The sequence below is a fragment of the Eufriesea mexicana genome, unplaced genomic scaffold, assembly GCF_001483705.2.
Source record: "Eufriesea mexicana isolate 0111107269 unplaced genomic scaffold, ASM148370v2 scaffold925, whole genome shotgun sequence".
In the NCBI taxonomy this organism is placed as follows: domain Eukaryota; kingdom Metazoa; phylum Arthropoda; class Insecta; order Hymenoptera; family Apidae; genus Eufriesea; species Eufriesea mexicana.
In genome coordinates this window covers 521,292-533,437 of record NW_016909095.1, presented here as the reverse complement: position 1 = coordinate 533,437, position 12,146 = coordinate 521,292, and the positions used below count along the sequence as shown (strand labels likewise).

Here is a 12,146-nt window from a genome sequence, read left to right as displayed (position 1 = left end):
ATGGCTTTTCTAATACCTGGTCTGCTAGTTAATTAGCCCCGTGGCTGGACTAGGTTGAGTATAATTTCCTGACAAATTAAACGCGAATTAGTATTAAACCACTATAATAGCGATAGAAATTAGAAGCACAGGTATACTTCTTTAGAGAAGTAATTAATATCTTTCCTTTTCCTGTTTGCTTTCATTTCTCCCACAATTTTCAGTATCCTTTTCCATAGCTAGAATGAAGCTAGCTATGCAAATTGTGAACCATCGCTATATAACTATTTTGAGAACTATACTCTACGTGTATGTAGAAGTGGGAACATTTGAAATATTCATCAGGACCAATGACGACTAGATTCAAATATCGATGCGAAGAATGAGCCAATCGAGTGGATGTTTAAATTAAAATCCTGTATGATTTTTCGATCAGTGTTAATAATTTTCGAACGATGTGATTAATTTGCGATTTCGTTGCACGGTAAATTTTTCCGCGATAAACCAGGGCTCCGTGTGACTCTATTAACAATTAGTCAAGCCACCCCCAGGGTAAGCAGATGCAGTATGTCCTAGCGCAGAAGCGAATTCGGACACTGTAAAAATAATTAGCCGCGTCGCTCTCCGTTGGTCGAGACTAATGTTTAATTATCGGTCAGGTACAGCAGCGATTAATCAATGTTTACTAGATGTCGTGCAAATATTGGCCAAACGCTGACACCCGATAGTCGATCAATAATAAATTCGAATAGCCGACCTGTCCGGATTTGACCACTCCCGGCAGCACGATAATTTCAAAACGTGTTCGTCTCGTTATTTGTAACTTACTCTCGGACAGCCAACCGCGATGGTTCATGCGAATTATAATATATTCGCAGGAGGTTTAACCGTTTTCGAAATCTTCGCGAATGGCGGAACCATTGGTCTATGTGGACCCTAAGGCAATGGAGATCTCTGTCAACGTGGACCCGAAGAAAGCGGAGTTCTCTGTCAACGTGGATCCCAAGACAGCAGAGTTCCCTGTCAACGTGGACTCCAAAAAAGCGGAGTTCTCTGTCAACGTGGACCACAAGAAAGCGGAGTTCTCGGTTAACGTGGATCCCAAGACAGCAGAGTTCTTTGTCAACATGGATCCCAAGACAACGGAGTATTCTGTCAACGTGGACCCCAAGAAAGCGGAGTTCTCTGATAACGTGGATCCCAAGATTGCGGATTTTGCTGCCAACGTGGACCCCAAGAAAGCGGAGTTTCCTGTCAACGTGGACTCCAAGAAAGCGGAGTTCCCTGTCAACGTGGACTCCAAGAAAGCGGAGTTCCCTGTCAACGTGGACTCCAAGAAAGCGGAGTTCCCTGCCAACGTGGACCCCAAGAAAGCGGAGATCCCTGTCAACATGGACCCCAAGACATCGGAGTTCTCTGCCAACGTGGACCCCCCAAAAAAGCGGAATTCTCGCGTGAAACGTGATTCGTGGATCATTAAAATCGAGTGACAGAAAGAGAAAAGAGATACGCAAAGTGGAATAGAGAAATTATGCACTGGCGTAGCGCACGGTTTTTCGTTGAAAATTGAATTTTTGGAGCATGGGAAAAATGGGAAAATTGGGGTCACAAACGTAAGTGTACAATGCAAAAATCTACGTCGATTTTTTTGATACTTTAACACTAAATTTATTGTGGTGAAATGACCGGTGAATGAAAAAGCAATGGAGTCTTGAAAAATGGAGTAACAGGTGACACTGGAAGATTGATTACACGTATATTGGAAGAAAAATTCAATCGAGTGACTAAGAAGTATAAAATAAAAATAAATTGAATAATAAAAATTTTATTTTTATTAACAATAAAAATTTCAATACCGGTCATTTGATCATAGTAAGTTTAGTGTTGAAATCAACCCTCGGGATATGGAAAATAAATAATTATATAGAAAAATTTAAAAAAAAGGATGATATAATTCAAAAAAGTAACATTAACTATTAAAACAGAATGGAAGAAAGGAAGTCAAAATGACTCGTTTCGATCATTTTATTTTCGCAATTACTGCAAATATTGCAGCTGCTCCTGATAACAATTATATTGATTTTTGTTCCAATAGGATCACGATTCGCAATGGTCTCTTGTTTTCATTATATCATATTAATTGATATGAATTGTGAATACTATATTTAGGTACGCATTACAAGCCGATAGGTGCTAGTGTTAAATACATACTACGTTAAATATGCAATATCATAGAATTACGATGTTACCAATATTTACGCGTGTAATATGTGCGTGTTTTCAATATTTATCGAAAATTCGGATTTTTATATTCCACATTAATTTTATCATTCGATAGAAATATGTACATTATATTTCGTGAAAACGTGAAAAGCTTTGACGCACTTTTCCCGAATATTCATCGATATTCGCATTTTCGAACGACTGAAATCGCGCAAGTAAACATCGCGTAAATGTAAGCTGGAAGGAACGACGATTATACAGGATGTTCCAAAATTTGTATTACAGATGAAAAATTATAAAATTTTGCATGCAAAAATAGGTCCCTGGTACGGCAAAGTATATATAATACATCATGTGCCATTTTTTGGCCATTTTCCAGCAATTTCCTCATCTCCACGAAGTACTTGATTATCGTACACGATAAAACTTCATCCTATTCCTGGTGCTTAAATCACTATCGCTACGTGCGAACCTAACTTCTTAGAGGAAAAATGGCAATTATTATTAAAACTTGACTACACCCATTGAACGACCCAAAGATGACAAAATTAACCCTTTCCACTGGACGATTTTTTGGCCAAAGAAGGATAGGAGTTCAAAAATTTTCTGTTACAAAGCTGGCGATATTTTTCTGAGCAGGAATAAGAATTCGTATGCTAATTAACACGCAGAATTATTTGATTTTGATACCTCGCACACCGTTACATTATCTAAAATTTGGCATATTTCTGAATATCGAGCTTCGAAATTTTATCAAATGGCGACTGCAGGATGCCTCTCGAGTGCAAAGGGTTAAGGAAGGACTCGAGGAAAAGCAGATGACCAGAGCCATAATTCTGAATACAGAATTTTTAATAATAAATTAAAAAGGCTTATTTAACTTCGATATGGTCGCTATTAACCCTTTGGACTGGAAAATTTCTTCGTTGTGAAGATGCAACTCGAAGCTCTTCTTACATTTTTATAAGCTCACTGATACTCCTTATGCTAAAACTAACAAAAGAAAATCGTGAATTTGCGTGAGAAACGAACGAATAGAATAATTTGATTTCGATGTTCTTAATATAATTATCATCATCCATTATTTAAGTTATAGCATTGAAACAAACGGTGACTGAGATCATCCCTCGAGTGCAAAGGGTTAAAACACTATCATCGCATTACTGTAAATGCTAGAAAAATTATGGAACACCTTTATATTCTTCAACGAACACTGCCTGGTGGTCCGAAAAATTAAAATATCGTGTTTTCGGGGCAACCATATGCACCCCTTTGAGAAACCTTGTATCAGACAGGTAGATACACTCGGACCCCCGTGCGTGTCTGCTATAGAACCAGGAAATTCTGCCTATGGGGGGCCGGGAAGCCCCGGAAGGGGGCAAGGAGCAGGAAAAACGCGGTGAATTGGAAGAAACCAAAGGGGTGGTCGGGGAAGTTTGCGGAATGTCTCGTGCAGTTAAAGGGTGTCTCGACGAAGTTTCCGACTGGTGGGTGCTTTTTGCTATCGGAGGAAGAAACTGTTTCGCGGGTTGGGAGGTTCGCGAGGAGCCTGGGCCTCGTGATCGAAGCGGGGACGAGGCGTGGTGGCGCTAGTGGCGCTGGTGGCGCTGGTGGCGCTAGCGGCGTTGGTCGGGATGGAAAGTTTGGAAACTGGACGACAGGACGATCCATCTTCGGCGCGGAGGGTTCGCCGCGATGTAACGCGGCGAGAACAACGAACCTGGAATATCCCGAATTGATAAACACCGGCAGTTCCGCTCGTCTATCGGATATTCGAGCGCTCTGCTCGCCTCGGCTCTCTATTTCGCCGTTATCTCACCGCCGTTCGACGCTTCCAACTATCTCGGCGGGCGAAGCAAATGGAATCCTCGATTGCATCGTGCTCCGAGATGTTTCCGTGTTCTTCCGTCCGCGTATCCGAGGGCCTCGCCGCTTCCGCGCCCCCCGTCCCGCGCGGTTTATTAGGAATCTGATTGAATAATTATTGGCCGGGCTGCAGGCGAACGCGATTTAAACAGAATTCGGATGGAATCCGACTACGTCGCGGAGATAGAGTCGGTATAGGTATCGATCCCGCGTGTACACGCCCTCCGTCTCGAGAACGACTCGCCCCCTTCGAATCGCGTTTAATCGTCGATTACCGGCAATCTCGAGTCGCTTGTTTTTCGCCCGACAGTTCCGCCCCTGGTCCTCGTTCTCGTCGGACCAGGTGAGGAAAGAAAAGAGAGAACGAAGACACCGGGGGGAAACGAGTGGCAGAGTTGGGGTGGCTGGAACCCCTAAACCCGGGCCTCGAACGATCGCGAAGGTATCGGTGGACGGATGATGGCGGCCGTGGAATTCTCGTTAACGTCGCCGCGCCCCTAAACCACGGATCGACGCGTGTAACATAGGCGTAATTATCGGTGACACCGGGGTGGGCCTCGTGGCAAATGGAACCGGCACGAAATTAGTCACCGCAATCATATAGGCGGCGCACCGAGCGCGCGAATATTTTATTGATAATCGGCCATCTCGATCGACGCGGCCGGATTGCACGTGGAATATTCAAGAATTCCCCCTGATTGGATTCTACCTCGCAATTATCTCGAATTCGCTGCTAATTACCCCTGCCAAACCTGATCCGATTCATCCCCATCCCTGCCCACTGGGCACGTCTTTCTCTCTTATCCGGATAAATGGAACTGCCAGCAGCGATAGCGTGCTCAGGAGCGCGTTTCGAGGCCTAAACCCCCTGACCAGATGTTGCCATGTTGTAAATCGGGGGACGCGGCGCTGGGATTTCGCGGCGCGAAACGGGCCGTCAATCTGATTAGATAATTAACGCGACCGGGTCGTCGAAGAAAGGCATTACCGTTGCAGATCGAAATTACGAAGTCCGCTGCACGATACGTAATTAAAGACCACAACCCGTAACGAGTAACTTCCGCCATCTCTCGTCCGATTCGCCGACTAATCGCGCCCCGTAACTCGATTCCCGGAGTAACCACCGTGGAGAAAATTCGAACGAGGGTAGCGTAAAGGTCGTTGCAGGGTTCGTTCCCCGAGTTTCCCAAGTTTCCCGAGTTTCACAAGCGCGAGGATTTTCGCCGGAATCGAACTTCCGTTCGAATTTTTCAAGCTGCTCGTGGTACCGGCGCGTCCTCTGGCCGGGTGAAAAAGGAGCAATTTTCACGGATTAACGGTAGCAAACGGGGCGAAGGTACAATTAAACTTCTCTGTTCGAGCGGACACACAATAGGCGGCCGAAGCGAACTCATTTTTGTTTAAATTAACGATCATTAGCACCCGTGCGCGAGTAATTAACGGCTCCGCGGAGCGGCCGGTGGCAAGCAAAAATGCGGCAATTACCGCAATCTACGAAATATAATGGTAAAACCGAGATAACCGACCTCGTTAATATTCGTCCACGTTCCCGCAAATTTCATTGGCAACCAATAATCATCGGCCAACTCCGCGAGTTCGCGTATCGTTCAGAGACTCCCGATAATCGATGCAAACGACAACGGATTGACTTTTTCGCACGGGGAAACAAACGGCAATGTAATTTCACGGGGATCGAAGATCGTGAGCGATTTTTTCCCGCCTGTCACGTGCCGTGCGAGATAAAATAACGCCACGAACTACGATTTTGGTATTTCTCGAGCAATTTCGAAATGACATATCGCACAAAAAGGAGATAAAAAGAAAGGACTGTAATTCAAATTTGATTTTACACCGGTGAGATCATTATCGTACTATTATATATTTGGAGTGTCTCGTGAATGCAACAGAAATTGCTATTTTTTATTCACTTATCTACCACATCTAACTTTACGAGTAATTTCTGGTATCGTAATTATGCAATATTAAACTCTTGCGGAAATTAATAAATTTATAATTAGTGCTGTTAGAGTCAGCTTCAAAAGCTACATTTCCCGGGTCAATAAGTATAAGAACTGTGGTTAGAGGTTTCTTGCAAGTCCTCGGTGAATCCTCGACTCCCATAAATACAAATTCCTATGCTATCTAAGTAGCCCCGGTCTAAGGCAGAGTCTGCTAGAAAGCCTTACGAATGAGACCACTAGCAGGCCTAATACGAGACGCATCTCTTCCTTGAGTCCTACTACCTACTACCTATCTTAGAAAGACAGCCATCAGAATGCCAACCGGCAGTGCTGCAGGAAACACAAGGCATCTAACAACCCCCGTGGAGGGAGAGGGGACCTCCATATATACAAATGTATAATAATATCTAACAATCACAAATACAATTAGCTTCTTAATTCTTCATCGTCTAATATCATTCCATTTTTAAACTAATTGTCTAACCACACTAATAACGATGGTATGTACAAATGTAATATCTAACAATCGTGAATACAATCTCCAGCTTAATCCTCCATCTTCTAATATCGTTCCATCTTCAAACTAATCGCGTAAGAAACAACTGGTAAATTAATTTCTACCCAGTTCCGCCATTGCTCTTCATAGAAGAAACGTAAACCCTGATTAACCTGAACTCGCATATCGAATTAATCTCATTCAGGAACATTAAAAGTCACAAGTATTGCGCATACCCCGAGCTTGTGCTCTATACCAACTTCGCGAATAAGGGGGTCCTCCCCCACCATCGCTTGAAGTCAGCTGGTCACAAGTATCCTCGGTTGTAGGTAGCTAGAAGGGACGGTAGGAAAAGGAAGGGATGCGTTTCGTCCCGGGCCTGATAGCGGACTCATCGGTAAGGCTTGCTTAGCAGGCTCTTGCCTTAGACACTGGGGATACTATTGGAAAGACGGGAAGTTATATATATAGGAAACTGGGAGTTTCCCGAGGACTTACGGGAAAGTCGTTGAAGGCGGAATCCATCGAGTGATAATAATTATGGTCGCTACAAAGGTGTTACTGTACTTTCTACTTTCTGCGAGAAAATGCGTGTGTAGGTATTAGACGCGCGACTTGGGAAAACTCTGCCCTCACCATTAACACTAGATTTAGGGACGCTATCTGTACACCTATTTCTAAAGACACCTGTCAAATTGACAGGTAAAGGAAACCACGTGCCTTGTTTTGAACGATTAGTTTAATTTAAAAACAATTATAAATTATATTAACAGTCTTAATATAAATTAACTAAATCTGTTACCATTGTATAGTTGGAGCAACCCTTCCGTCAAATTGAGGGTTCCGTAAATCTAGTGTTAAGGATCATTGAGCACACAATTAAAAGTCACATTAAGTACTGTGTCTGTTTCCGAACTGCTTAGTGCATTGCACAGCTCAGTGTCATTCCTCGCCTGTGTGGCATACTGACAGGTGTTGGATGCGAGATTCCTCATCTACCAATGAAACTGACATGGTCCAACCAACCCGCACTTGACCCTGGTGTGGACCAAAGAGCTATGCCTAAGGAGGTACCCGATATTAGCATGTTATTCTTGAGCCACTTCAGGTCTAGCTTGGATATGAGATCCAACCGTTAGTCTCCTTGGCCCATGACATTAAAACATTAAAAGTCACAGTCTCGTCTATCGTTTTGCCCCATACCGATCCCAAAACCACGTCGACGCATCGCGTTCGCGTTTCCCGATATTTCCAACTGGTTCGCCGTTCAACGACCGATTAGCTGTCGCGCGAGCACGCTCGTATTTTCGGTATAAACCTCCATCTGTTTTATAGCAGGGGAACGAAGTTTCTCGTAGCGTCAAAGGTGGAACAGTCAAAACAAGCTCGTAACTGCTGGAAAGTCGCGCAGCTGCAGCGGGCCGTGGAAAGCGGGGTGGAAAACGCGAGAACCAAACGAACAACCGAGCCAGTGCACGACCCTGTCCCGCTCGTGCCGGAGTATTTTACACGCGCCACCGATCCGCTCGACTTATTGGCCGCGCTCGCGCCCGATAAGGCCGCGGAGTTATCAGAATGTCGATGGAATTCGAATTCGCATATGCAGCGAGACTCCGCGTTCCGTCCTTGTGCGCCGCCATTGTGATGGCTTTTTCCCTCAGCCTTCCTCCCCGCCATCTTCCAACCTGTTTATTGGCCGTTGAACCGGTTTACGAGACTAACGCGTCGACGAGCCGGATTTAATATTCGCATTTAATAATTCAGATTTTGCCTCGAGCTGAAGGGAGTTCGAGTTCTAGGTTAGTTCGCCGGGTATTTACGATTGCGCGTTGGAGGAACCTTTAATTAGAGGTCTATCCGAGGATCATATAGATCACACGCGGATTGGGACTTTAGACGAGTTATTGGGACTCTGAAGATAGTCGAAGATCACCTGGACTGAACTCAGCAGTCACTTTGGATCCTATTCCCACCTCTGTCTGATTATGGCGATGTTCTCGGATTGAGAATGCAAGAATGGTGACCTCAGTTTTAACAATTCTGAGGGGGGTGGCTGTAATTCAGTGACCTGGACGTCTCATCGATGAACGAACATGTTCAGTGAACTGTTTAATCAAACTCTTAAAACTAAACCACACGTTTTTCCTTTGGTTAACTAGCCTGAATCGACAGATTCAACTGACTAACTGATTAACTGTCTATCTTTAGCGATAACTGACCAATACATTGATCATTCTAGAATTGCAATATAATATAGATGACCAGAGAATTGGTTAATACAATGGCTGTAGAAATATGTTGATGGCTGTACTCAGTAGTGTATTGTCAATTGTTAATAACTCTAGCTATAATTGATTTAACCTCTGATCATTAACTAGCAAATGACAACTGACTAAGCTTCGATCTTCTATTCGTCAAATATTGGACAAATATGGCAAGGGGGAAGAGACCACAAAGAGAGAGGAACACTGTGAGCTTGCAACAGGAAGAACAGACTCCTGAAAGAAAGCAGAAACGACAGGGAAAGTCCATGATTTAGAAAGCGAAGAGAGAGAAAGTAGAGCCTTGTGAGAAACGCGAGGGACAGGCAGTGAAATGAAAAGGACAATAGTTAAACCTGGTATGTGTCAAAAGCCTCGCACGGACTCGAGAAATGACGGAAGTACATAGAAAACACGGAAAATACATGCAATCGTTCTCACATACACGTTTCACTTCTATCCCGTGACAAGTGGCAGTGACATAACCGCCATCGTCCCTTTTGGGATGCTGTTGCATCCGCGGAACACAGCCACGACCTTTCCAAACTTTCGCCGCTAACTGACAAATCATCCCGTCTAAACCTAGGCCGTCTGCAGACCTGGAGATACTCGAGAGTATTCCTAAGACGCGAGTCTCTAGTTCCTCTCGTTCTTGGATCTCTAGTTTTTGGATCTCTGATTGTTGGAACTCTAGGTCTTGGATCTCTGGTTTTTAGATCTCTAGTTCTTGAGTCTCTAGTTCTTGGATCTCTGGTTCTTGGATCTCTGATTCTTGGATCTCTCTGGTTTTTGGATCTCTGGTTCTTGAACCTCTAGTTCTTGGGTCTCTGTTTCTTGGATCTCTGGTTCTTGGATTTTTGGTTCTTGGATCTATGGCCCTTGGATCCCTGATTCTTGGACCTCTGATTCTTGTACCTTTTGTTCTTGGACCTCTGGTTCGTGGACTTCTGGTTCTTGGACCTTTGAATCTTACATCTCTGATTTTTGGACTTCTAGGTCTTGGATCTCTCTGGTTTTTGGATCTCTAGTTCTTGGGTCTCTAATTCTTGGATCTCTGATTGTTGGACCCCTAGATTTTGGATTTCTAGTTCTTGGATCTCTGATTCTTGGACCTCTGGTTCGTGGACATCTGGTTCTTGGACCTTCGAATCTTAGATCTCTGATTCTTGGACTTCTAGGTCTTGGATCTCTCTGGATTTTGGGTCTCTAGTTCTTGGATCTCTGATCCTTGGACTTCTATGTCTTGGATCTTTCTGATTCTTGGATCTCTGATTCTTGGATCTCTGATTCTTGGATCTCTCTGGTTTTTGGATCTCCGGTTCTTGAACCTCTAGTTCTTGGGTCTCTGGTTCTTGGACCTCTAGTTCTTGGATCTTCGATTCTTGGATCTATGGCCCTTGGATCCCTGATTCTTGGACCTCTGATTCTTGTACCTTTTGTTCTTGGACCTCTGGTTCTTGGACCTTTGAATCTTAGATCTCTGATTCTTGGACTTCTAGGTCTTGGATCTCTCTGGTTTTTGGGTCTCTAGTTCTTGGGTCTCTAGTTCTTGGATCTCTGATTGTTGGACCTCTAGGTCTTGGATCTCTGATTCTTGTACCTTTTGTTCTAAGACTTCTGGTTCGTGGACTTCTGGTTCTTGGATCTTTGAATCTTAGATCTCTGATTCTTGGACTTCTAGGTCTTGGATCTCTCTGGTTTTTGGGTCTCTAGTTCTTGGATCTCTGATTGTTGAACCTCTAAGTCTTGGATCTCTAGTTCTTGGATCTCTGATTCTTGGACCTCTGATTCTTGTACCTTTTGTTCTTGGACCTCTGGTTCTTGGACCTTTGGGTCTTGGCCCTTTGGGTCTTGGACCTCTGGTTCCTGGGCCCCGAGGGAACAGCAGACGACGTAGAAAGAAAAGCGAACGCAAGGAAAATTAACCTGGTGGTTTGGTCGTGGCAAAAAGTCAGCGGGCTGGACGTTTGAAAAATCCCCTGTACTGCAGCAACCCTTCCAAACTACCAATCACGATCGGGCAGAGGACGGTGGCGTTGCCGCAGGCCAGAACAAAGCCGACCGCATCTACTTTTTGTCCGCGTCAATTCGGACGGTGGCCGATTATCGGCTTCCCAAAGAAGAATGAAATGGCCCTGCGGTTTGACGTTCCCGTGCACGTCACGTCGCGAAAGCTAGCCGAAACTCTGCGATTTCCTCGATATTAACGAACGTCTCGGCTCACGGTCGATAAACGACGGGGAATTATAGTTTGCACCCTCGAAGGATCCAACAAGTTCTCCGACTTATAGGATCCGGCCCAGATCGAACGGGGCTCTGGTCTACGATGAATGGCTAGTCCGTGGAACGTTTTCCCTTCCGTTGGAATTCTCTAATCCCTTAGATTCGATTCAACGCGCGCCACCTAGATTTACATTCAATTTTCTTCGCTGTGCGACGCGTATCTCTGGCCTAGAATCTAGGCCGCGTGTATTTGCTAAAATATCCCTTTCCTTTTCCTTTCGAGCAACTCTACCGTGTCTTTGGAGAGGCCCCCATCCCCATGGATCTTTCGTCGCCCATGGCTAATATATCGCGACGCTTGGAAAACACTCGCGAGTCACGCTCCAGCCTTTCGTTTCCATCCTGACTCCGCGAATACTGAAAACATCCCTCTCTCGCGCCATTTTATTTCACTCGCGGAGCCTAACTTTCCACCGATAAATTTCGAATGGGCCCGTGTGAACGTTTCAATGGCGAATGTTCCTGCAGCTTTTATATAACGCTAGATATTTTCCATCAGCGTTTCCATCAATTTCGGCGATATTACTGCAAGCTACCCCCTTCGTTTCGCGAACCCTCCATGTTCAAATTGCCGGTCTCGCGCGAGTGGAAATAGAGGGATTCCGTGATGGACGGTATTTCGATTTACAGATTCAACGGACTAATCAATGTAGAGGCAGAGAACAGGTAGATTGAATAAAGAGAATTAAAGGAAGGAAAGAACGCGAGCAATTATCGGGTCGGTTCGTTAGCCGAGCCACGGGAACGGCGCCATTATTTTTATTCCCGCGACTTTCTTGCCGGGGGTTGAAAACTGTTGTAACATCGATTCCGATTTGTAGAAACTGTTCCCTGGAAGCGTTATTTTCTCCAACGACTCTGGGATACCGAGCATGCCAACATATCGAACTTCGATGTAGCAATTTACGAAAAATCGATTCTCAAATCATTCTTGGGATTGCGAAATTGCGACGGGTGCGCAATCTTCCCTTAAATTTTAGCGACGCGAAATGTATAATTTTTCATACCACACCTAAAACCGATATAGCATCGACGTGGAATCAAAATAAAACTGACATAGCAATGGTACAGAACGGA

The 12,146-nt window shown here is 44.6% G+C and overlaps 1 protein-coding gene across 1 annotated transcript; it reads left to right on the top strand.

The window, feature by feature from the left end:
- Positions 1–887: 887 nt before the first annotated feature.
- On the top strand, positions 888–10,711 carry LOC108547239 (uncharacterized). Its single transcript, XM_017899669.1, has 6 exons — positions 888–1,433; positions 7,449–7,659; positions 9,603–9,782; positions 9,860–9,988; positions 10,121–10,301; positions 10,468–10,711. The coding sequence occupies exons 1-6, from the start codon at positions 888–890 to the stop codon at positions 10,709–10,711; spliced, it is 1,491 nt and encodes a 496-aa protein (XP_017755158.1).
- Positions 10,712–12,146: the final 1,435 nt, after the last annotated feature.

Excerpts from the sequence above, each read along its gene's own strand:
- LOC108547239 (XM_017899669.1), top strand. The coding sequence starts at position 888 with ATGGCGGAACCATTGGTCTATGTGGACCCTAAGGCAATGGAGATCTCT. Across the intron at positions 7,660-9,602 it reads CTTGGATATGAGATCCAACC|TTCTTGGGTCTCTGTTTCTT; the intron begins GTTAGTCTCCTT and ends TTGAACCTCTAG. Across the intron at positions 10,302-10,467 it reads CTAGGTCTTGGATCTCTCTG|GTCTTGGATCTCTCTGGTTT; the intron begins GTTTTTGGGTCT and ends TTGGACTTCTAG.